This window comes from Mus caroli, unplaced genomic scaffold, assembly GCF_978045245.1.
Source record: "Mus caroli unplaced genomic scaffold, Mus_caroli_1 scaffold_3, whole genome shotgun sequence".
In the NCBI taxonomy this organism is placed as follows: domain Eukaryota; kingdom Metazoa; phylum Chordata; class Mammalia; order Rodentia; family Muridae; genus Mus; species Mus caroli.
Window position 1 is genome coordinate 5187342 of NW_028227258.1, and position 27312 is coordinate 5214653.

The following is a 27312-nucleotide window of genomic DNA, read 5'->3' on the forward strand; positions in this document are numbered from 1 at the left end:
CCACCTGTAACTCTAGCTCCAAGTAATCAAATACCCTTTTCTGGCCTCTGTGGCACTACACACCTGTGACATACACTCATATATATATACATGTACGCATAAAATAAAGCTATTAAACAAAGGAATGTAAATAATCGGGAAAAAATGTTATTGCCTTTGCAATTCATTACTCCAAGAACACATTAATGACTTGCATTTAAGTTCAATTCAAAGTGTGTAATTAGTTTTTAAGAAACAAAATCATCCATTGTTTGTTGTGCGTTTTAAGTAACCTGGGAGTCTGTGCATTGTTTTTAACAGAATTTCCATTATTGCTTTTTAAGAATGGCTTCTTCTTTTTTTTTTTCAAAGCCCTTCCCTACAATCTTCTCTGGATTCACTGGTGGTATGCTTTCATTCCTCAAAACTAGAAACACTCTGTAGAAGTCATTGCATCTCGAATTTAGTGACCCATCCAGATGTTCTGAACATTTTGTGTATGTGGAGATCAGAGAAACCCTCAGCTGCTGCTTGTAACCATACTCCCTCCTGCTCTGGGACAGGGTCTCCTGTTGGGTCTCCGTACACCAGCTTAGCTCCAAGCTTCTGGGGAGTTACTAGACAAACACAGCCATTTCACCGTGGAAGGAGGATACACAGCCATGTCCAGCTTGGTATAGCTTCAGTGCATAACTGAGGCCCTCATAGTTGAGCAATCACTGAGCCATGCCCTAGCCCAGGACAATTTCTTAAACTGAAGATTTTTACTGAATTTTCAGCCATCTTGAGTCTTCAAGTAGCATGGAAATTGCTTAGTCAGTTTTTTCAAAAATGGTAGCATCAAGAAGTACCACATTCTATCACCTAACATTGTAGCATCCCCTTGTGTGACAGAGCTGAGAGGACTTGCACTCCAGCTGAAGATCAAGCTGTCAAATAAGAGGAGGTGGGAACCAAGCATCTCACCCAAATTAAGCATGATAAGGGCTTTTCCCGTCATGATGATGTGCTTAGTGTGCGGTGTACCCCAGGATAACGATGCCACACATCTTCACAGGGTGTCATCATTAGCCTTGCCTTCTGTACAAACATTTCTTCCTTGATCAGTGGCAACCACAAATCTAGGGTCTAGAGTCTGTGATTCGCTGCTACCTTGAATGTATGCTGTGCTGGGTAAAGGCTTTGGGGCCTCCCTGCTGAAAGCTCAGACGTTTTATAGCCCATCTGCTGAAGGGAATTGGACAGAGTGAGTAACATCTGGCTCCCCCAACACTGACTCCCTCTTTCACTTCTGAGTGTAATTCAGCATGATGGTTCTGATTACTGACGCTCAAATAAATTACTGGAATATCTGAAGTCATCTAAGTGGGACAGAAGTCAAGTAAACAGGACTCCATGACCACCCATCCTTCGCCATTTCTGTTGCTATGAGAGGAATTTTACCTCACCTGTGACAAGTAGACAGCAAAGGAGAGTTCCTCAAGCATTCACCGATATCTTTGGAAGAAGTGGGTTTGAAGCTAAGGTTTTAAAAAGTAACTATCAGAGCCCCCAATGGAGGAGCTAGAGAAAGTACCCAAGGAGATGAAGGGGCCTGCAACCCTATAGGTGGAACAACAATATGAACTAACCAGTACCCCCAGAGCTCTTGACTCTAGCTGCATATGTAGCAGAAGATGGCCTAGTCGGCCATCATTGGGAAGAGAGGCCCCTTGGTCTTGCAAACTTTATATGTCCCAGTACAGGGGACCACCAGGGCCAAGAAGTGGGAGTGGGTGGGTAGGGGAGTGTGTGGGGGGTAGGGTATAGGGGACTTTCAGGTAGCATTTGAAATGTAAATGAAGTAAATACCTAATAAAAATTGGAGGAAAAAAAAGTAACTATCCTCTAAGAACTGTAAGTAAATCACTTGAGAGTGAAGAGCCCCATTCAATTTCTGTTTTTGTTTTTGTTTTTTTTGTTTCGAGACAGGGTTTCTCTGTGTAGCCCTGGCTGTCCTGAAACTCACCCTGTAGACCAGGCTGGCCTCAAACTCAGAAATCTGCCTGTCTCTGCCTCCCTAGTGCTGGGACTAAAGGCATGCACCACCACGCCTGGCTGAAGGGCCCCATTCTTTAATCTCATAACTATTTTTATATCCTTGGAAAGAGCAAGAAAATAAACTCATAGGATTGCAGAGAAGGTAGGAAGCACTGAGAAGAAAAGCAGTTGTCAACAGTCACATGTTGTGCTCGTTCCAAGTCCCGCAAAGAGAGTGCTCAGAGCTTAGTAATCCAGTTTCCAATTACGCAACAACTCATAAAGAATATTCTGTGCTTGGGTTACTTTTCTGTTGCTAAGATAGGAAAGGACAGGAAAGTCAACGTGGGGAAGAATGGGCAAGTTTAGCTTGCAGTTACAGAGAACTGGAGTCCATCCTGGGAAGGAAGCTGCCAGTCAAAAGCAGAGACCTCTCATCTCATCCACACATAGGACTCAGGTTGAACAGGAAGTGAGGCCAGGACATCAAACCTCAAAGCTCTCCCAGAGTTGTACTTCCTCCAGGAGGCTCCTTTCCCTACAAGTTCAATTTCCTTCCCAAGCAATGGAACAAATCGATAACCAAGTGTTTAAACGCAGGAGCCCAACTTCTCATTCAAGTGCCCTGACTTCACATGGATGATTGAGTTCAGTAAAAACCTCTGAAATGATTTCCCAACAACTGGATAGTACATACCAACTGGAAACAGAATGCCATCCTGCCTGGGCTAAGCTGGGCCTTAAGGGACCTTTCACTTGCCTACTTGCCATCCTGCCTGGGCTAAGCTGGGCCTTATGGCATGGGACCTTTCACTTGCCTGCTCTCTGGACTTTGTTTCACATCTCCTCTCGTCTCTACAACCTCCCATTCATCCTCAACCACAAGTGAGAAATGTATTTCTTTTTTGAAGAAATAGTGCAAATAGCGCTTTCCAGCAGCTAGTGCCCATGCACATCCACCAGCTAACATCCACTGCACACCCACCAGCAATACCCAATGCACACTCACAGCTAACACCCACTGCACACTCACCAGCTAACACCCACTGCACATTCTGCAGCTAACACCCACTGCACACTCACCAGCTAACACCCACTGCACATCCACCAGCTAACACCCACTGCACACTCTGCAGCTAACACCCACTGCACACTCACAGCTAACACCCACTGCACACTCACCAGCTAACACTCACTGCATATCCACCAGCTAACACTCACTGCACACTCTGAAGCTAACACCCACTGCACACTCTGCAGCTAACACCCACTGCACACTCACAGCTAACACCCACTGGACACTCATAGTTAACACCCACTGCACACTCTGCAGCTAACACCCACTGCACATTCACCAGTTAGCACCCTGCATACTCCACAGCTAACACCCACTTCACACTCATAGCTAACACCCACTGCACATTCACCAGCTAACACCCACTGCACACTCTGCAGCTAACACCCACTGCACACTCACAGCTACACCCAACGCACACCCACCAGCAAGCACCCACTGCACACTCACAGCTAACACCCACTGCACATTCACCAGCTAACACCCACTGCACACTCTGCAGCTAACACCCACTGCACACTCACAGCTACACCCAACGCACACCCACCAGCAAGCACCCACTGCATACTCACAGCTAACACCCACTGCACACTCACAGCTAACACCCACTGCACACTCACAGCTAACACCCACTACACACTCACAGCTTACACCCACTGTACACTCACAGCTAGCACCCACTGCACACTCACAGCTAACACCCACTGCACACTCTGCAGCTTACACCTACTGCACACTCACAGCTAACACCCACTGCACACTCTGCAGCTAACACCCACTGCACACTCACCAGCTAACACCCACTTCACACTCACCAGCTAACACCCACTGCACAATCACAGCTAACACCCAATCCATACTCTACAGCTAACACCCACTGCACACTCTGCAGCTAACACCTACTGCACACTCACAGCTAACACCCACTGCACACTCACAGCTAATACCCACTGCACACTCACAGCTAACACCCACTGCACACTCTATAGCTAACACCCACTGCACACCTACCAGCTAACACCCACTGCACACTCTACAGCTAATGCCTGCTACACAACCATCTCTTCTTTTCTCAAGAATGAAAGTTCTACTTGAAATCTCAATCCAAGTTTCTCAAATCTACTGAAGTATTAAACTCTAACAATTTCTCCCTTTATATATCTAAGTTTTTCCCAAGCATCAATATTACCTATTAGCATAAATTAATGCATAATACTGCATCTTGTAAACTAAGAGGCCCTTCAAGCCCTATACTGTCAAGGAAACCATACAGTTATCATTTTTTAAGGAAAATTCCCATAAAACATTTTCTGTATCACTAGTTCACTCCTTACTCTGTAAGGTCACTGTGGTCAAGTTCCCATCCCTGCTACCTTGCTTGGATGTTAATTCTGGTTGTCAACCCAGGAGGATCAATAAGCATCTATGGTATCTATTAGTGAGGCTCATCTTTGTGTATGTGAGGACTTTTCCAGAAAGAACTGACTGAAGGCAAAAGACTTGGACACAGGCAGCACCATCCCACAGGCTGGGGTCTGGTTTTCCACATAATTAACCTCTCTGCTTCCTGACCATCAAAACCTCCACACACTCCTGTTGCCCAACCTCCTTGACCGTGATGCCCTTCACCCTCAGACCGTGGGCCAGAGTAAACCCTTCGCCTCTCCAGCTCTTCTCGGGTATTTGCTCACTTCACTGTGAGAAGTTTAAGACACCAGTCTTCATTGTACTATGTAGCCTGTCCACACATTTGGCTCAGGAAATCACTGCCTTATTCTTCAAACATTCACTTCTAAGATAATCCTCCCTCTGGGCTCCCTTGTGAACATTGCCCTTCCTTCTCTAGAGGCTCCTCCTCCATGAGATCCTGAGGGGAGCAGTATGAAGCTTGCTTGTCAGGAGTCCTCACTGTCTTAAGAAAGCCCTCCCTCTCTCGATTTCCTGCCATCGCTATACAAATTATTCTCAAATCCAAACAGGTCACCTCACCCAAGATTCAGAACCCAACTGGCTAGTCACCATGAATTCTGTCATTTGAGTTATCTCACAGAAATCTAAAATTTCCTGTGTTCAAAACTAAACCCCATTCTTCCACCCCTCCAAACTGCATCTTCTACCACTAATCCTAAATTCGTGTTGAGCGCACACCTTTCTGGTTGTTCGGGGCAAACCTCTTTTCTTTAGTTCTGTGTTTGGTTTTGGTTTTGGTGTGAGAAGGGATGAAGCAGCCACTGAGTTCTGTGAATAGAACAATACCTGGATATCAACCTCCATCCCCTCTGAGGCAAGGTCTCCCGGCTGATCAGCAAGCTCACTGTTTCAGAGGCTGGCTGGCCATCAGACTCTTGGGATCTTCTTGTCTCTGCCTCCTAATGCTGGAGTGCAGACACATGAATCCATGTCTGAATCCTGTGTGCTGGGATATGAACTTGACCCTCGCTTACACAGCAAGTATGCTTACCCACTGGACCATCTCATCAGGCCCTAGGACAAAAATGTTGGAGTCACCTTTGACTATGCTTTTCAAATTTATGCCTGGATCCAACCAGTGCAGCCATATCCCAGAATACACGAGAGAGAGAGAGAGAGAGAGAGACAGAGACAGAGACAGAGACAGAGACAGAGACAGAGACAGAGACAGAGAGATATTATGGCACATGGGTATGGGGTATTAGTCTCTGGCCATTACCAAGAATAACAAGAAAGAAATGATGAAAATTTGGCTCCTCTCCCCACAGAGGTAGAAGTTAAGGCAGTGTGAGGTAAGCGATGAGAAGTGAGACAGAATTCAAAATGTTACCACCTTTTATCTCATCTGTATAACACATTTGGGAATCTGTTTGACATCTTATAAGGTTGTATATACTGATTGATTTTCTTTGAGAACTGTGCAAAGAAAAGCATTAGTGGAGGAAAACCTGGCATTGTCCTCTCTAGCAAAGGGCATGCTCCCATACCTGTAGCAAGGAGATGCCTTCTCCACACACACGAACCCGAAGTAGCCTCTCTTGCCTCCTAGGCGGGTGCTTCTACGGTGCTTGAACTCACAGCAGGAGCTGATCCTGTTCACCTGAATCCCATTCAGAAAGAAGGTGAGGCTGAAGGGGAAGCCGTGGTGACGCTTGGAGATAAACTGAAAGGTGTCTGGAATCAAACACAAACAGTCCCTGAGCGAGCGAGCGAGAAGGTGGGCAGGCGGCGAGGCTGGCTTCCTAAGGATATCTTATTAAACACATTTTTCTTTTCTTTGCAAAAGAATGCATTATGCTACAGAAAATACTTTTTTGTCTGAAAACTTTTTCTAGTACTGGGGTGGAAACCAGGATCTCACACGTGCTGGACCATCACTTCACAGCTATGCTCGGTTGGTCAGGAGCTTCCCTGTGAACGGAAGAGCCCAGACTGGTTCCACAGAAACTGTTTTATAACAAAAGTCAAGAGTACTCATCAAGGGCATCTTCTGTCCTCCCCCCCCCCCCCCCACACACACACTCATACACACTACAGGCCTTTACACATAGTATTATATTTAAATGGTAGCATTAAACAGTCTAATTATGATGCATATATTGGTGAGTTATTTTAACTCTAAGCTATACTTAATGCTGTTTGTATTTGAGATTCTTTTTCTTCCTACCTTCTAAAGCATCTTACCAAGAAATTAAGAATCGATGTTTGTGATGCAATTTTAATCACTCCAAATCTTTACAGTTCTCTAATAAAGTCCCTTCCACGAGATGCTCTACAGAATGACCCAGACTTCTGCTTCACAGGACACTTCCAGGAGCCCTTCAAGAGGTTTCACCTCTCTGCCATGCACACATTACCTATCACAGCTCTTGTTACAATCTTAAAATATGTTTTCACTGGAGGATTTAAATTTTTAATGTGCAGTGAAACCATTTAGAGGACTCCCAATCCTCTTCACAGAGGGTCTTCTTGCTCAAAGATGCTGTAGTAGAGCTGAGGACAAATTCTGTGCTTTCATCTGTTTGCTTGTTTGTTTGTTTGTTTGTTTGTTTGTTTGTTTGTTTGTTTTCTAGCTTCCAGGTGCTCCTGCTGCTGAGACTGGCTCACACCTCAGAAGCCCAGTTGAGATGCTTGCTGTGCAGTGTATTTGTGAAACCGTGAGGCAATGCTCGTTGATGTGTCTTGCTTCCTTCAGATCCTGCCGCAGTGGCGGGAGGCCCTGGATAATCAATCTGTGAGTCATTATTTTAACCTCTTCTTGCTCAGGTATTGACAGTGTCTATGAGGCAGCAACAGTGAGCTCTGGAAACTGTAAATCAAATCCAACTTGTCTTTAAGAATTAGATGTACTGGAAAACCTCGCTGAGACACAATGGGCTCAAAAGTGCACCGGTTCTAATGATAATCAGCCTCTTCAGTTAGAGGCTAGGAAGGCAATCTGAACTCATTACAGACTGACCCCGAGTCCACATACTGCAATTTCTTCTGCTGTGGCTTGTTCCTTAGAGCTCTAAGAATACCCACCAGGAGAAGGTACACTCAAGGAAACACAGGGAAGGGCTCAGCAGATGAAAGTGCTCGCTGATGTTACAGAGGACTCAAGTTCAGTGTCTAGTATGCACCAGGTGGCTCACAACAACCTGGAAGTCCAGCTCCAAGGTATCCAACACCCTCTGGCCTCTCTGGGCACCTCCACATGAGTTTACATACACACATAGAGACACAGACATACATAGACACATAAAATAAAAATAAAACAAATATTTAAGTGAAGAAAATTTAGGAAAATGACACTGCCAGGGATTCAACTACCAGATGTGACAAACCCACCCACCCACCCACCCACCATGTGCATGTTTCTAGACATCTTCCTGACATTAGTGACGCTATTCTTTCATGGTTTTCAAAATTAGTGAACAAGATTTGGTGTCCTCTGCCCTTATCTCTGTTCTGTAATTTTATTTCTTAAAATACGATGATTTCTCCCACTTATGAGTTAGTGGCTTCATTAGGGAGGAGTCAGAGAAATGCAGAACAGAGAGCATGGAGTTTGAGTCCCTGTCACCATCCTTCACTGATGAACACTTACCATCTTTAACTTGGTTGTGACAGTGCTGGGAGGTCCCATGCCATAGTGTGTGGCATAAGACAGAGCTTGATAGTGTTTGGAAAGCAGAAATGTTTGCTGTTTGTTGATGATGAGTATTATAGGGGTACTAAAGGAAAAGACAGATACTAACTGTGAATGGATAGATAAGTAGATGACAGATACAGAGATAGAAACACTTGTGTGTATAGAAGTCTGTTCATTTAAGAATCTATAATTCAGCCACAGAGGAATAATCAATTCACTGGTTTATGAAGTAAGGGAATCAACTACTCTTTCCTTAAACATGTCTTTGGAGATTGATAACTTAAAGTGGGCAGCATTTAATTCATGCAAAACTCAGACTTCATGAGACAGCAGGAAGAATCTGTGTCCTTCTGTCTGGGGTTTCCCACACCTCCTGTCTTCTCGTTACCAATGCTCTAAGTGGGTACAGAATGGAAAAATGCCCAGAAGCTTCCAGGCCATGACGCCTGCTGTAATTTGATGCAGAAGGCAATAAAGCCCTGGCTTAGGACATTTCCACTAATGGGTGGATGTTTCTAAGCAGCTCACCTGGGAGGTCAGAGGTTCCTGGAAACTTGAGTCTGAATTAATAAATCAACACCCAGACCTTGACTGGGAGCCACAGGCAATGGGGCAATCATAGCCATCTTCCACAGCCCTCTATGCAGCCTAAGTTTTCAGGAAGCAACCTGGGTCTTAGTATACTCACCCTATCTCATGAATCCCAGTATACCTCCCTCTTCAGCTAGGCACAGACGAGACAAGAAAGCCTGGAGGAAAAACCAGAGCTGGGGTATGAAAATTCCCCAGGCATGGAATGTTTCCTTGAACTCACTGAAGTTCAGAATCACTCATGACTTCTGGGTGACCCTGTCCAGTTACTGTTTAGATTTCAGGGACATCATTAATGACGGCTCAAGAGGAAGGTGTTCTGGCTGTTGGTTTTCCCTGAATCTAATACCTGATGTTCACACACACACACACACACACAGAGACACACGAACACACACAGGAACACACATACAGAAAGGAGGCCACACAAAGCCAGATAGACACCTCAGTGACAATGTTGTCACCAGCTGAGGACTGATCCGCCTGAAGAGTCAAAACTGGACAGAATCAAGGAAGGTTTATGGCCTAGAGCTTTGCAGGTAATCCAACTGGGATTTTCTTCATTTTAGATTTCTGCCCTCCAGACACAGACGATAACCTCCTGTTGAAGGTTATTTTCTCAGCCCTGGGAAACTAATACTACACAAATTGATCAACTAGTAGAAGGACTGGGCCTCTGACAGGTCACTGGTGAACACTTGAAATCAGAAACCACCCTGAGAAGTAGGTGCTTCACTAGCTAGCTGTACCAGGGTCCTAGGGATGAGAGTTCATGTTGACTCCAGACACCACCCTGAGAACTGGAAACCTCACTAGCTGTACCATGGTTCTGGAGACAAGAATTCCCATTGACTCCAAATACTCCCATACCCCTAAACACAATATAGAAAACTCAGAACCCAAAGTGCATAATATGTAATATATGTAGTAGGTACATGTAAGGGAATAGGAAGTTGGGGTCCACACAGAGGGAAAAGGGCAATCCAATCCGTTTTAACAATCTAGTGAAGAGAAATGATGTGGGGCTCATCTCATATCTCTTCTTGACAACATCTGGAATCAGCTGAAACCCAGGTTGCTGGGCAGACCTGTGAGGGATTTTTTAGTCAGGATACTTGAAGCAGGAAGGTTTGCCCTAATTCTGAGCCATGCCAGCTGGTGGCAGCCCAGGTAAAAAGCTTGGAAGAAGGAAGTTTGGCTTCCTGCCTGCTTGGCAAACACTCACTCTCCTTGGTAAATCTACCCAGCCTGCTGCTGAGACACAAACATATGAGAACCAACTTCCGGATTCCAGAACAGACTTAAGACCTGCAGCTCTCTAGGAAACCTTGAACTCCAGTGCCAGATTGGGACTGAGGAGACATTCAGTCTCATAGACAGCACAACTTTCCATTTTTGGACCCGGATCACAGCCTGTAAGCCACTCTAATAAATATCTAGCACACACACATAGATATATATCAGTTCTGCTCCTTTAGAGAACCTTGACTAAGACAGATTACAATGTGTGTGTGTGCAAACATGCTACAGCTCATCCTTGTAGGCATTATTGTTATTATCACATGGATCACATTATAATATATTAATATGTTATTAATATTATTGCTGTTTGTAACCCCATCTATCTGGAATCATTCTCTGGAGAGTGGATGTAGTCATCTGTACAACAGGTTCCGCATTCAGCAAAATAAAGCAACTGCTGATTCAACAAGACAGCACAGAGAGAGAGAGAGAGAGAGAGAGAGAGAGAGAGAGAGAGCTGTCAGTGAGCAGAGACCATAATGCACAAGTCTGAAATGGTTGCACAAGAGCATCCCCAGGTTTTGCACAATCCCTGAATGCCATTAGCTGGCACACATATAATGGGTAGGTATTGTGACATTTCACTTATATCTTGATAAATCTACCTTAAAAGTCAAAATCAATATAAAATGAGAAAAGCAAAGAACAGTTAAATAAGATCAGAATACAGCGGAGAACATCTGATCCCAGTTCAGGCAGACTCCCAATGTAGCTCTTAGGAGAAATCCCAGCAAAAGTTGTGTAAAACCCAGAAACACTTCAACTAGACTCATGGCTAAGTGGGATTTAGTTTAGGTGGGGAGAGAGAAGAGAGATCATCACGAGTCAAGTAAATATCCCAGGAAGAGGACCCTCTATTTGGGAAAGAGGTTTGTTATAGAGAGAAGGCACGTGGGAAGAGAAAGGTGGGATTGGATTGTGGACCCTGAGAAAATGAGGTCAAGAGGCAGAACTAGCAGAAGACTAGACAATCAATTACAGCTTCTATGCCCCACATGAGCCCACGGGCTAAAGCTTCTTTGTTTGAAAGGATACACACAGCAAGTCAGAGTGCCTGGAAGATACTGCAGCCTTTATGAGAAGTGAAAACAGGCCAGGCTCTCCGTGGGTGCATTAAAGCAGCTCATTGTGCCTCAGACTTTACAAACCTGACTACAACAAGCACCGGGAATTACTTTGGGACTAAAAGGATGCTCTTAGCCCCATTCTTCCATCATCTTTATTGTTATTCTTAATTTTCAAGAAGCAAGAAAAGTTAACAAATGCCACATTTCAGCGAGTGAGCTATTCCAAAAGTACAAACGGATGCTTTTATTTATTCTCTACGGAAACCTAAAACCTATTCTTGTTTCACAGAATCACACACCACTGAAGACAGATCTTTGATAGCCTGGATAAATCCCTCTGGCTGCTGCACCTCATGGTAGCTCCTAACAAAGGCACTCTTCAGTCTTGAACAGTTCTCTCCGACTGATCAAGCTAAGGGGAGACTACATTACAGCAGGGACAGAATCCATTATTTACGTCCCCATTCCAAGCCGTTATGTAAGATTATTCAGTGTCTCAACAGAGACCCAGGATCAGTGTATACACAAAATAACCCCTGTCCAGCAGCACCCTCCTCCACCAGCTGTGGGGTCTGCATTCTTGGTTCACCCCATGTGTTGTTTGCTAGGCCACCCAAATAAGATCTCATTTGGGAAAGTCACATTTTCCACTAAATAGCTGTTCTGTATACATGCTGTTAAATCAAGTGTGATACAGAACCCAGCAAACTGTTTAAACATAGACACCTAAACATAAGCATTCTAATTTTACATGATAGATACTTTCATTGATTCTCATAAATTAACACCCAGACAACATACTTGTAAAAACAATTGTGTCCGAGCTGCTTGGGTTAAGATAAGGGTGTGTGCCTCTGTCCCTACATGCAGAGCCCATTGGAATTCATACCTTTCCCTTCAGGAAAAGGTTGGCACTTTGGCTACTGAAAGCTGAGGTAGCATTGAACCGTAGTCCCCACCCCACCTGGCCAGAGCTATAGGGATATCCTTCAAAAGCCACCCCAGCTCAGGGGCATCTTCCCTCCCTCATCTACGAAGAGATGGGAAGGAATGCTGGATGTGACTGAGAAACACCCGAGAGAATTCCCACATTCCACAAATCTGTAAAAATGATAACAGTTCTCGACAAACTGAGAGCCATGGTTTATTTTACTTTAACATAAAGCTGATGTTCCAGAAGCACTGTTTATTGGGGAGGCTTAAAACATGTAATCCCCAAATCTGTTGTTATATTTGTGGCTGTTTTTATTAGAGTCACTCTTTTTGATTGGAGAAAGAGATTTCAAAGAAAAAAATAATTCCATGTGCACCAATGTCACCCTTTCTCAGCTCCCCAGTCTGTTTGATTTCCTATATAGTTAAGAAAACTAACAGAGCTTCCTAAAGAGATTTTCCTATGCAAACATGTAAGCATGCCTCTTTCCATTGCTGCCCCACTAAACTAAATATTGAAGGAAACACTACAATACAGTGTGTGGGGATATGTATTAATAAAAACCTCTTATACCAACAGATATGGACAGGATCAAAGGAAAGTACAAATTACTAAAATGGGCATTTAAAATGTTTTACATCATTACTTAGGTGTGACTCATCATGGAATCTATTGAATCTTCAATTTTTGTCTCCATGTATTCTAACAAATTACCAATCTGTAGTTTTTCTCTTATGATTGATTACCTGTGATATCATTCACCATGGAAAACCAAATAGTTAACTTGCAATGTCTGAGATAGCATATTTCTAAAACATTTAATGATCATATATATCTGTTTCAAAAATCAATCTGTTACCAGGTTAAATCACTCCAAATTCTTTCTCCTACAATCTGCAAGAGCAATCGCTATTCCCATTTCAATCAAGGAGCTGTGAATCTAGATTTACTCTTAGGCAGCTGGTTTATAATTCCCTGGATGTGCATAATTTCACAAAGTGGTTAAAGTTATTTTGATATTATGTCAACAACAGCTTATCTGGAACATTAACCCAAGATTTTTTTCCTACATTCATTTGTACCTTTCTCAAGCAGTTTCCCTTTGTAGACACAAAGGTTCTCTCCTCCACAGTGCTGTTGGTAAATCTTGATTTCATCTCGGAAGTCTATGTCATCATATGATAGGTGCACATTTTTCCCAAAATAGACCATTGTGATAACTGCATTGCTATGCGGCGCTGTTTTATAAATCCTTCCAGGTTCCTAGAATAGAAGAAACAGGGACTAAGTGTCTCCCCAGGGGGCTTCCTGCTCCCATATGACTTTACAATACAAAGAACAGAAAGATATAATTCTAAGCACCTTGTAACAGAATATTTATAGAGTCATTGTATACAACTTCCAAAAATCAAAGCATTACCAAATACACTCCTTTCCAGGTCTCTGTAGATTTTGGCTTTGATTTTTGTAAATGATAAAGATTTTAAGAAAATTTTTTATTTTCCACCTTAAGTTCTTTCTCTCTCTCTCTCTATGCTAAGAAGGAAGTACTTTTGACTCTTCCAGCTAGTTTTAAAACAAAATTCAAACAAATGAACTGAATGAATGCTAATGAATGCTATTTGGAGTTAGTATTGATCATGACACAGTGACAGTTTTGAGGTGACAGATCTCATCTTTATAAGTGAGCAAAGACAACAGACCCTTTCTTAGTCCATTCCCTCTGAGAGGTGTGTAGATACATGGACTCCTGACGCCCCTGGAAGGATAAGTGATCATATAGGTCAAGGGCCTGGGATTACCATGTAGAAGTCTAATTGGCCTTAATCCCAGCACTTGGGAGGCAGAGGCAGGCGGATTTCTGAGTTCGAGGCCAGCCTGGTCTACAAAGTGAGTTCCAGGACAGCCAGGACTATACAGAGAAACCCTGTCTCGAAAAAAACCAAAAAAAAAAAAAAAAATCCCAGCTAACCAATTATAGTTAATTTCAAGAGTTGAAAGTAAAAGTAGTCACTTTTGAGTTTGCATATTACAAAAAACAGGTCCGCTTGCTGAGATGCATACTAAAGATGGCATTGATGAGTTCTTTGATCATGGGTCAGTTTTTTAACTTGATTTGCTTCATCTCTAAAGTAAAATTGTAGTGTCTTCTTTTAGGGTTATTGTGTATATGGTATGTTAAATGCCACATTCTAAGGACCACTAAATAACATATCTCATTAGTATTGCCTTAAGCATAATTTTTTATATTTTGCTAAATGTTCACAGAGCACACATATAAGAACAGACAATCAAATGAAAATCAGTAGGTGGTTTGGAGGTAAGTATATTTCCCAAGGAGATGATATAAAACCATGGAATGAAGTGTAGGCCAGCTGAAACTAGTAATTCAGGCTGGCTTGACAGAGGTGGGAGAGAAGTCTGGGTGATGGGTGGAACTGAGACCTTGCTCATCAGTGGATAAATATGTATAACTTCTTACTATGATATTTCTGAATTTCAGACTCTATTTACCTGGAAAGGACAAACTGTCAAACCATACGGGAAGATGATATATCTCAACAGAAAAGCAAGCACCAAGGTTGAAGTCATGCTGATGCTCAGATTGAGGGATAGAGGTAAAATAAAGAGACGAAGTAAGAGAGAAAGCCTAGGAAGACAAGAGCAAGGCTTTGAAGAAGAGGGAAGGAGTGTGCTGGGACTAAGCTTATTAATGGAGTAGAAATCCAGACAGAATTAAACACAAACCATCAACCTCCTACATTAGCACATTTAAAGCCTAGATTTCATGCCTAAAAATCCAAAAGGCTAAAAGTAATAAAATGTATATGAATAATACATATATAATTATACATATATGAATAATATATATTCTTTCTCTTTATGTATTACAGAAAGAATATTTTAACACAAAAAGTAATGAGTAGTATGAGAGATTATTTTTCAATGATATGGAATTTCATCACTAAAGCCAAAGAGTCCTAGAAGACACCAGAAAGTCCTGGACATTCACAAATGAAACCAAAACAATCACAAGAAGCTAACAAACTCACAGTTTACAGAGTGTGAATCATCAGTAAACTCAGTAATTGAGAGACCAAGCAATGTTTTTAAAATATCTAATAACATAGAGCAATTTGTTAGACACTAATTATTCTGAATATCAATTGGCCTCAACTCCTCAGGAAGGCACTTCAATAAAGAGCAATCTATGACAGAAAGTATTGTAATTATAAATATGTATGTACAAAACATGGACACACCCAACTTCATAAAACAATACTACTTGATGTAAAACCAAATATTAACCCTCACATAGCAACAATAATTTCAATACCTCGCTCTCACTAGTAGACAGGTCATCTAAAGAGAGAAACATCGGAGTTAAATGACATCATAAATCAAATGGACCTAAAAGACACCTATAGAACATTCCATTCAAACACTAAACAGCACACATTCTTCTTAGCAGCCCGTGAAAACTTTCTCCAAATTTGGTCATGTATTGGGATACAAAGGAAGTCTCAACAAATATAGGAAAATTAAATTAGCCTATTCTATTTGACCACAATAAAACTAAACTATGAATCAACAACAATATAAACTACCGAAAGTACTTAAGGAACCCAAACACATGGAGACTAAACACACACTACAGGATGATTATCAGGTCACTGAAGAAATTAAAAAGGAAATTTTAAAAAATCTCTAGAGTTGGGTATATGAAAATACAACATACCAAAAATCTATTAGACACATTTGAAAAAAGTCAATAGTGTCAACTTGAGCTATCTCAATAACTTAAGGACATACCTTAAGGCCTTAAAAAACAAGAACAAAAATAAACCCCAAAAAATAATAAACAGAAAAATATAATCAAAAATCAGTGAAATAAAATGTCAAAAGCCACAAAGAGTCAATGAAACCAGGAGTCGTTTCTTCAAAAAGAAATACAAGATTAAAAGATCCTAAAAGAAAATGTTGCAGCAGACACCAGTGAAATTCTGCAAACAATAAAGCAAGATGTGCTATGTACATTAGCATGCGTATATACAAGTCTCATGGGAACATTGAAGAGGGAGGAGAAACAACGTAAGAGATGGAGGTTGGGGAAGAAAACTGTGAAGAGCTGACTTTGGGACTTGACATAGCTGATATACACAACGCCATGTGGTTGCCGGTCTACACTGCAGCATGGGCTGGGGATGAGCCTCTGAGGCTCTGCCCCTATCTGAGAGGCTTTTGCAGTTGGTGGCTGTTACAGGAGGGACAGTCACTTTATCGTGGGAGGGTGATGTTGTTACTAATAGGTTGTCCACACCCCAGTGGTAGCCCCACACTCATTTGTAAATGATCAGCACTAATAGATTCAGGGAGGCTATTATTATTATTATCATTATTATTGACATGAAGTTGGGAGCAGATTGTCTGTTGGCGGATTTGAGAGGCAGTCGGAGACATGTAGTTGAGGGTATGAAACTGCCTATGAAATTTTCAAAGAATAAATTTTTGAAAATGTAAAGGGAAAGAGAAAACTTGTCTAAGGTGCTGTCCACATAGAAACGATTTGATAACTTTATCTAAAGCCTGCAATCTGTCAAGAAGCAGAGATAACATGACAAGACTGAAGAGGCCAACTGGGGAAGTCAGGGTCAGGTCAAGATCAGGCACCCAGGCTAAACAAGTCTTCAAGGAAGAGAGAGGCTCTGCCAGAGACAGCAGCAAAGGGAGAGAACTGAGAGAAATCTGAGCCAAGGGAGATATTTTGAACATGCAGGGAAAAAACTTCCTGGCCTTTTAGAAGGTTAGAGGGGAGGGCAGATGATAGAGTGAAATACGGACAGATGGGGCCTTGAGAAGGGTGTTTGAGGCAAGGCTGCCTTAAAGGAATGGGATGCAGATTGGTGTGATGTGGGGACTTCATTACTTGTTCAGTGGGGAAAATGCCAACCCCATTATATGCTAAGAGTCACAGGAGGTATGTGTAATACATGTGGTTGTCTGTTGCGCTACAAAAAAGAAGAGTTCCTTTGCTCTCTTACTAGACTGAAGCTGTGTAAAGTTCAGCTATGCTTACAAGAATGTGCTATAATAATGCTTTGGGGACATGTGGGTGACAAACCACAGCACTTCCAAAGAACAGTGGAAAAGTTGGTAGGCAATATTCGCTAATTTGCAACAAACCATTAAAATAAAATTCAGCTTGTATTACACTCTCTAGCTGTGCTTAAATTCATGAATTTTCATGAATTAAATGTGAAGATTCTCTGAATGATCAACTTAAGGGAAATGAAGTTGAAGTCTAAACTGAAATCTGACTGCTGGAGTTGATGAGTAATCTATCATCACTTAGGATAATTGAGTTGTTTTCCTAATTACTCAAATGTTGCCTTTGACTCACAGGTTTTTTACAGCTGTACTTAAAAAAATCCAGTAGAAAAAAGAGCATTTTCAACAAAAGGTGCTGGCTCAACTGACGGTTAGCATGTAGAAGAATGCGAATCCATCCATTCTTATCTCCTTGTACAAAACTCAAGTCTAAGTGGATCAAGGAACTCCACATTAAACCAGAGACACTGAAACTTATAGAGGAGAAAGTAGAGAAAAGCCTCAAACATACAAGCACAGGGGAAAAATTCCTGAACAGAACACCAATGGCTTGTGCTGTAAGATCAAGAATTGAAAAATGGGACCTCATAAAATTGCAAAGCTTCTGTAAGGCAAAGGACACTGTCAGTAAGACAAAAAGGCAACCAACAGATTGGGAAAAGATCTTTACCAATCCTAAATCCAATAGAGGGCTAATATCCAGTATATACAAAGAACTCAAGAAGTTAGACTCCAGAGAACCAAATAACCCTATTTTAAAAAATGGGGTACAGATCTAAACAAAGAATTCTCAACTGTGGAATACCAAATGGCTGAGAAGCACTTAAAAATATTCAACATCCTTAGTCTTCAGGGAAATGGAAATCAAAACAACCCTGAGATTCCACCTCACACCAGTCAAAATGGCTAAGATCAAAAATTCAGGTGACAGCACATGCTGGTGAGGATGAGGAACACTCCTCCATTGTTGGTGGGATTGCAAACTGGTACAACCACTCGGGAAATCAGTTTGGTGGTTCCTCAGAAAATTGGACATAGTACTACCTGAGGACCCAGCTATACCACTCCTGGGCATATACCCAGAAGATGCTCCAATATGTAATAAGGACAGATGCTCCACTATGTCCATAGCAACCTTATTTATAATAGCCAAAAGCTGGAAAGATCCCAGTGTCCCTCAACAGAGGAATGAATACAGAAAATGTGGTACAATTATACAATGGAGTACTACTCAGCTATTTAAAATAATGAATTTATGAAATTCTTAGACAAATGGATGGATCTGGAGGATATCATCCTGAGTGAGGTAACCCAATCACAAAAGAACACACATGATATGCACTCACTGATTAGTGGATACTAGCCCAGAAACTTAGAATGCCCAAGATACAATTCACAAAACTCAAGAAGAAGGAAGACCAGAGTGTGGATTCTTCGATCCTTCTTAGAAGGGGGAGCAAAATACCCATGGAAGGAGTTACAGAGACAAAGTGTGAAGCAGAGACTGAAAGAACAACTATCCAGAGACTGCCCCACCTGGGGACCCACCAGACACTATTGTGGATGCCAAACAAGAGCTTGCTGACAGGAGCCTGATATAGCTGTCTCCTGAGAGGCTCTGCCAGTGCCTGATAAATACAGAGATGGATGCTCACTGCCATTCATTGGATGGAGCACAGGTCCCCAATGAAGGAGCTAGAGAAAGGACCCAAGGAACTGAGGGGGTTTGCAACCCTATAGGAGGAACAATATGAACTAACCAGTGCCGCCAGAGTTCCCTGGGACTAAACCACTAACCAAAGAAAACACATGGTGGGACTCATGGTTCCAGCTGCATATGTAGCAGAGGATGGCCTAGTCAGTCATCAATCGGAGGAGAGGCCCTTGGTCCTGTGAAGGTTCTATGCCCCAGTATAGGGGAATGCCAGGGCCAGGAAGCAGGAGTGGGTGGGTTAGTGAGCAGGGGAAGTGGAGAGGGAATAGAGGGTTTTCGGAGGGGACACTAGGAAGGGGGATAACATTTGAAATGTAAATAAAGAAAATATCAAATTTTTAAAAAGAAATTACTATTTTAAAAATCAGGAAAAATTACTATATTAATATAATGCATTTTTGTACCTGATTCTAGAAAATTCTTACACTACAGATCTAGAACCCAGCCGGTGTGCCATCACTAGTGTTACAGTAACAAAAGAACACGTTGGGCATAATCACCTTGGCAAAGAGAGGCTCAAGGCCATTGGGAGCCGTGATGGGACGCAGCCTCTTCCTCCTCCAAGATTCCAACCTCTTATCCCTGAAGTTCTTTCCTGCTTGGGGCTGCGGTGTTGGAGGAACAGGTGTGTGGTAACTGTTAATGTGTGGAAGTTGGTAGAGATCCTCCTTCTGGGAATTGTCCATGTAGTTCCTGAATTTCATCATTGCCTTCTTTCCCTGTAATCATATCATGATGTAAGACCCAATGGCACACAAGCTGAGCCCCAGTGCAACTCAAATCAAAGCTTGGATGACTGTCACAAACCCAGCTAAGAACAACACACCAACTTCCCATTAATGACTGATAAAACGCATGCTCCTGCCTATGAAAATCAGTTTGTATCTATTGCAAATTCAATAAGCACATATTTCTAACCTTGTGTGAATATATGGTTTTAATAGAAGATTTTGAGAGAGTAAACTTAGTGGATTTTGCACTGGAAGGTCTGCAGGGTTGGACCCTGAAGTAGAGACATTCTGATCTTATACACCCTGAGGATTGAACAGGCAGGAGAAGTAAGCCTGTAATCAAACACCAGTGAGTGTGCTTGCTTGAAATCTTCAAACTTTGGGAAGGGCAATCAAAACTATCCACCAAATTTCAAAGAAAACACTCTTTGACCTCCAAGTCCTGCCATAAATCCTATGTAGATAACTGCACAAGTATTAATACCCTGCCATAAATTGTGCATTTGGGCATACAGATACACATGTGTAAGTGTGTGTATATATAAAAGATGTGGAAATACAGCTGAACCATAAAAACTTTAGCACCCTAAAAATCCATAAATAGAAAAATGGTTCACTAAATTTGCTTTGATTCTTATATTATATAGTCTCCCCGGGGTATAGAAATGTGGATCTATTCTTACATAATAGTACAAGCAATATTTCTTTTAAGTAATTTACATGTAGAGTTTGATTTAAAAAGCAAATAGAAGTTTTTAAATATTAATTTATCTTTGAGATATATATATGTGTGTGTATATACATATACATATATATATATATATATATATATATATATTTTGTTTAGGAGTTTAACCAAGATACCTTACCGTAGTCATTTAAAATCTTTAAATGTATAACCAAAAATATTTATCAGATAGATTTGCACGTAAACATTTGTACAAATTGATTACTTTTTGTGTATCTGAAGTAAATTTCCAAATTTTAAGAGACCTAGATGTTTTTATCCATTTTATACCAATTTACCTTAAAAATCTTTATATATATATATAAAGATTTATATATATAAAGATTTATATATATAAAGATTATATATATATAAAATCTATACTATATATATATATAGTATAAGTACATTATAAATGGACATTACATTTCTATTTTTGTACTCATAACTAATTTTTAACCACTTTAGTCTATATTTTGAGATGCTTAATAATAAAAATTTTAAGAAAGGCTCTCCCAAGGGCACTAGTTACTGAATCAATAAAGGCAGATTAAGTCAAAGCATGTACAGCCCAAATCTTGAATAAAACCAACACTTTTGTGTACGTAGACTCTATTGTTCGGTTGTTAAATTATATTGAGTAACCTTACTTTGTTTTCAATTTATTTCTCCAATAGACTAGCCTAGAATATCAAACCAAAATTAAATGAACGTAATACAAATATTAAAATCTAGGACATTAGAAATTTGGACAATTTTTAATCACTTTTAAAAACAAATAGCACAATTAGGTATCAGCTATTTGTCCTGTTTTGAAAATGATTTTAATAATATTTCTAAAAGTAATGCTCTTGTTTTGTTTGTAACTGATGGTATATTGGATAATTTTCTAAACCATTACATATAATTACACTGTATTTTTTAGTTCTTAAGCATTTATACTGTATTATGTAGTCTTTCTCACTTGTTCATACTGTAAATATGACAGCTCAAAGGGTACTTAACTCTTCCTTTGCATGTATGTGTGTGTTCCTGGGATAGATTCCTACAGGTTATGATGTTGGTAGACCATCAGGTGGGGCCTTGAAGCCACTTGTGCTGATGCCTCCTGACAGGAGAGACTCCCTCTGAATATTTGAAAATTTTGCCACAGGATGAGTTTTATTTAGTGGCATCAAAACCAACTTGTTGTTGACTAGGTCACTTTTCCCAAAAGATGCTCACTCTGGCTGCTGTGACAAGCTCAACCTGGTCTTCTCCGTGGTCCTTCCAATCCTTATACCTATATCCTCTTCAGTATTTCAGTAAAGCAAGAGGGTCTACCTGGTGCTCACTATGTACTTAGCAACACTACAGACCACCATCTTTCATAAGGAGTTTGTCTGGTAGTCAACTCTTTCACCATCAATACCACTAATAAAAGCATGTCTTTTCATAGTATATTTAGCTTACACATATTACACTGTAAGCTCCAGCAAGTGACTTCTGTCTTCCTTGGTAATCAATAATAATAACACTCATTCTTACATCAGCATCTAGCCTGTCATAAGTGCCCAAAATATTCATTGAATGTAGCTAATTGAAACTACTATGAAACTAATCACCTTCTTGGTGTATGTAAGCTGCTCAATGACTTTCCTTCAGAAATAACCCACACTCTCAACACGTAGAAGCAGGAAGATGAGATTGTATATTGGTTCACAATGTATACATAGAGAGGTCACTTGTAGACAGTGCCTCAGAGTAAATTTGGAGGAAAATCATTGAAAGGTGAAAAGTTCAGTCCCTAGATGTCAAAGACTGTCATTTCCCTAGTGGTGTTCTTATGTCTAGGGGGAAAAAAAAAGTCGCCAAGATAGAACTTAGAACTATAGAAGCTTAGAAAGAATGTAATCACCGTGGCAAACATGGAGAGGACCCATTGAAGCACTGTCTATGGAGAAGGAAGTTCTACCCAGCAGGCTTTGAGTATGCCCAACCCCAACAGCAAAGCTAACCCTGGAGGACACAGAGAGGTTTAGGCAAAGACCTGTGAGTTCTCTGGTGTTTTTGGTAAGCTCATTCCTGAGATGAGATGGGCACCTCAGGAAGCCTTAACCTGATCCAGGAATACTGCCTTGAGTCACAGCCCCATTCTGACTCTATGGTCACCAGGCAACCTTCTCATTGTGACTCTGCCTCCCACCCAGGCGGCTCTGCCAACCAGGGAGAAAACATTGTTGCTATAAAGTTTGACCATTTGATAACTTTTGGTGAATTAATTGTCCCTGATGGAGACAAATCTATTTTAGATTACTAAAAACTAACAAAGAATTTTGGCTACTCCTGGACAGTAGCTGAAATGGTCTTCCAAATGGGAGTCTTCAACTGTACCCTAGACTTAAGACCCAGGAGCCTGCCTCACTTCAAGAAGTTTCTCTCAAAAAAAAAATAATTTCCCAATTAACTTCTTTTGGTGTTTAGGAAGCTACCAGGAGACAACCTGAATGAGGTATGTAAACCATTCTCATGAGCTAAAACCACATTCAGTGGACTGAGGTGCTGCACTTGCCTCTGAGTATTTAGTGTGAAGTGAAACCACTTCATCTGCGTGAAGGGCATGTGTCAGAGTGAGGGCACCGTTTCTCAGGTCCATGAGTAGTATTTCATAGAAAGAAATGAAGCACATTCATCCCTTTCCTGTAATGACAGTTATGTTCATGACACAAATTCTTAAGCTGGCAAATGTTTCTGCAAGTTAGGAATACAGTCTCTTCCCATGTTGGGAATGGCCTGGCCTGTTCCTCCCTGTTTAGGTAGATTCTGTTTTAGAGTACCTACACCTAGGCAACTCACACTCTAATGAGCAGAAATTACCTAAGAAAGCACCTTGAAAGGGATGCAGCGTCAATCTCTTAGGTTGATGACTTCAGCACATTTAAAAGATAGACTCTCCTTCCTTCTATAATTCACCCTCCAAGTAACTTTACACACTGATAGGATAGAGAGTCCCCACATGAACACAGGCCTGCCATGCAGAGTCCCATTGTCTGGTTCTCATGTGCTAAAATCTGAAAGGAGTCCACCCAGGATCATTTGGGGAAGTCATATGTGACTGGGGACAGAGCACCTTTGTTTCCCATTTGGCTCATAGTGAGCTAAGCACTGAATGTCATCAAAATTTCACCCCTTATAAATCCTGTACAGTGACATGAAAAGTAGGCAGTCTCATTGCAGCAATATACAGTTATCACAAGTACAGAGTAAGTGCTCCGTGAACGTACAGTGCAAGTTTCCCTGTGTGGATGAAAATATGGCATCTTAAAAACTTTGATAGTACATGATTTTAATCAATAATTGAAAAACAGATGTTTCTTAAGGAAAATAACACTTACCCCAAGAGGAAAGAGAGCTTCACTTTGCAGCGATGAGCCTTTGGGTTTGGACCCTGAAGTTATCTTTGAACCATTTCTCCTTTGGCAGTTACTGAGAAGAGGTTGCAGACGAACCGGAGGCTGCATATTTCCTGGGGCAGTATATGGTCGAGGGGCTGTCTAGACGACGATGGGGGCAAATCCCATTTAAATTAGTACCTTGACATGTTTCCAGAACCAATTAATAACCCAACAAATTACCCAGAGTAATTAATGGTGCCTTTTTACTGAACAGATTAAACTTTAATTATATCCTTCCATTATATATACCCTTCTGACCCCAAAGTATTTGTTAAAACATATGGTGTTGAAGTCTTCTACATAACCAAATGCCACAGGGATGGAGCCCTCTAGACAAAAGAGGTGGCCTCTACTGGAGTCCTATATTTTTGCTCATACTGTAAATTCTTTATTGTGCTGAATATGGGCAAAAAAGTGGCTTTGCTCAATGAAATGTTAAGTGAGATAATGTCCTCTTTCAGAGAACTGAGAGGATATTATTGGAACAGACTCATTTCAGTTTCAATGTTTTCAATATAAAATCTACTTTGAATTCATTAAGCGGCAAGGTTGGCACCCAAAGTAAAAGCAGACACCAGGAAAGGCAGGTGCTTGGCTATAATGTACCACCAATTACGTATCTTCAAATGCTTCCTAGAAATGTAAGAAAACATGATGAAACATTATAGCTGACCAAATTGGGATGGACTATATAAAAATGGATGTTTCCATACTGAGAGTTGCCCATTTGTTCTTCTAGATCTCCTGTCTACCTTCTCTGTCTGAGGAGCTCTGGGCCCTGTAAGCAATTTCTTAAGTAATTTACTAACCAACCTCAGGACTGAAATTAGATTCTACCAAGGAGAAGAACGATATCAGAGAAGATTGGAAGATGAAATGGAGGCTTTATTTCCATAATCCTGCAGGGCAGAAATGGTTTCTACCACCTAAGTGTTTATGCTTCTATGGGGAAGTCCTTACCTGCTATGGGACCTACTTACTTCTTCTAGAACTCAATCCTTCCCATCCAGACTCCTTTTCAACCTAGGGACTGTGGCTTTCCATTGTGCTGACCCCAGCAGGCTTACCATCCCTAGTTGGCTTTTCTTCACCCTGCTGTATCTTCCTAAATAGTTTCTTTATTAAACAACTTTGTAATTACTCTATTTGTATGAGCCATCTGTTTCCTGCTGAGCCCCCAACAGAGACACTTTCCAATCAAGAATGTACTGCAGTGAATACAAAAAGTGCCAGCGTGGAACATTATAAGTGCCTTTGGGAGCATCAACAGAATAAGTTTAGTATAAAGATTAGCAATGCGTCAAAAGTGGAAAAAAAAAATAAAGCTTTGGCCCAGTTGTCCTATTCTACTAAGACAGTAGAAAACATGCCAAGAATAGGGCAGGCGTATGTGGGCAAAGTGGTGTGAGATAGATGGTATATAAATGATTCATGAATAGAATTTTGTACATTGACTCTAAAGGGTGGTGAGCCACAAATCTTCCATTCTGCAAAGGCATGTATAAATAAACACATGAAAAAACTGGCAGCCAGAAACTCCTACCAAGCACTGGTTCTCATAACATCTTGAGAAACATGCGTGCACACACTGCTGAAACTTTTGATTTCAACAGTTGGCAATACTGAATCTCCATCCTAGGCCAAGTAAGAAGATAAAAAGTAATATGTAACATCCAAAGATTCTATTAATCAATCAGGCTGATTAATGCCAGAGAGCATGACTTAGAATAATGCTCTCATTATAGTCACAGTGAACCAAGGAGGCTAAGAAAAACTAAGTTCTCACAGAAGCAGGTGAAATTTTAGCCAAAGATGAGGAAGATGGTCATTTGAAAATCCAAATAAGAGCCAGTTCTGAGCCAGGATCACAGAAGAGCAGCAGAGACCACCCTGCCCAGTATTTGCTCTCCTTCCTTCTCCAGTCACAGAATTTTCATTTGCGAACATGGTTGGCACAAAGAGTATGTTCCCCAGACTTCCCCACAACGCTGTAAGGAGATGGCCTCTCACTTAAGGCTAGAAAAATGTCAGCCAAAGTAATTCATGCAACTTGCAGTTCACTCGTAGCAAAGGGAGGCACGTCCTTACTTTCCTGCTGACCCCTTCCCTCAGGCTGGAACATCCACATGGTGATACACAGCCCTGGCTGCTGTGGATGAAGCAGGCACCCCAATTTGGTGGGTGAGTAACACAGAGGAATCCAGGTGTTTGATGACTTCATAGAGTCACCTAAGACTCATGGGGCATGGGTTGGGGTGGAGATGAAACCCCATGAGTAAGTCATTGTTACTTGGGTCTCTTGTGGGGTAAATATGAAATGCCTCCCACTGGCTTTTTCAACACTTGGTCCAAAACTGGAGTTGCTCTTTTGGGTTTTTGTGGGTCCTTTGCTAGGAAGAGGCTGGCTAGAAGAAGATTTTCTCTGAAAGGCAGGCCTCAGTGTCTACAGTGTCTCTATGCCTGTCTCTGCTTCTTGTTCTGACAAGATGTGAGGAAAAAAGTCCTAGATCCATGCCCCCTGCACAGTAGAGCTGCCTGCTGCCTGTCTTCTCCACCATGTGGACTCTATCTCCTCAAGCTATATGCCAGGCAGGCTCTTCTTCTGTAGTCATTTCTTGAAGACATTTTGTCTCAGTAACAAGGGAAGTAATAAATACAAACCTGAGCCACCACAAACACATGTGGATCAACTGGAGTAACATACGAATCCGAGATAACAAGAGATAAGACTATAGAAAGATCTTAAAACTCATGTACAGAAACTAAACGACATTTCTAAATAAAAGACTCCCAAACATGAAAATCGTGTGTAGAGATCCAGGAGAGCGGGTTACTACAAACCAGAACACTATCTCTCAGTGGCTGTGCTCTTAATTTTACTTCTGTGCATTTGCATACAAATATCATCCAGTTAGATGGATGTGGCAGTCAAATGCTCAACTGATCACATTTATCTCTAAAAACAAATCTGTCCCATTAAGTAGCAGCTGTGAGCCCCAAACTCTTGTGGTTCATATCAGAGGCTACCTTAAGCTTGCTATGTTTTGCAATGTGTAAATATATTTCTCTATAATAAATATGGCACCATCTTAATGTGCTCAAAGATGTGCCAAAATGTGAGTTGAAATTGGCTACCTGGTAATTACTCAGCTTAGCCAAGCTTTGCTAATTCTCAAGAGGGTCACAGGGGCTGAATTTCTCAAAGACTTACAGAATCCGTGGAGATGACTTTCCTCCATTTAAATGGAGAGAATACAGCTAAATGCTTGCACAGTGTTTGAAACTTTAGCACAATTAGCATCAAAATGCAGGATTGGCATTGAAAGCTTCTCTTAGAGAAGAAGTTCAGGAAAAATGGTGATGTCTCATAAAGCTTCCTGGCTCCATCTAGGGTAGTTGGTAGTCAGGGATGAAACTGAGAGAGGATGTGTCCAGGATACAATGGACAAACCTAAAGGAGACCTGAGTTTCTGTAAAGTGGGAAATTAATCTTAAAAGCTATCCTAAGGTGCACAGAACACTTAGC

At 41.3% G+C, this 27312-nt stretch overlaps 1 protein-coding gene across 1 annotated transcript in view; it reads right to left on the bottom strand.

Moving 5' to 3' along the window:
* Positions 1 to 27312, bottom strand: part of Erich3 (glutamate rich 3) — a 103288-nt gene that overhangs the window by 33600 nt on the left and 42376 nt on the right. The window contains exons 6-9 of the mRNA XM_029475551.2: positions 23727 to 23885; positions 19395 to 19613; positions 13154 to 13334; positions 6031 to 6217 (exon numbers count right to left, since the gene is read on the bottom strand). Coding sequence (XP_029331411.2) covers positions 6031 to 6217; positions 13154 to 13334; positions 19395 to 19613; positions 23727 to 23885 — 746 coding nt within the window. The remainder of the gene's footprint in view (positions 1 to 6030; positions 6218 to 13153; positions 13335 to 19394; positions 19614 to 23726; positions 23886 to 27312) is intronic.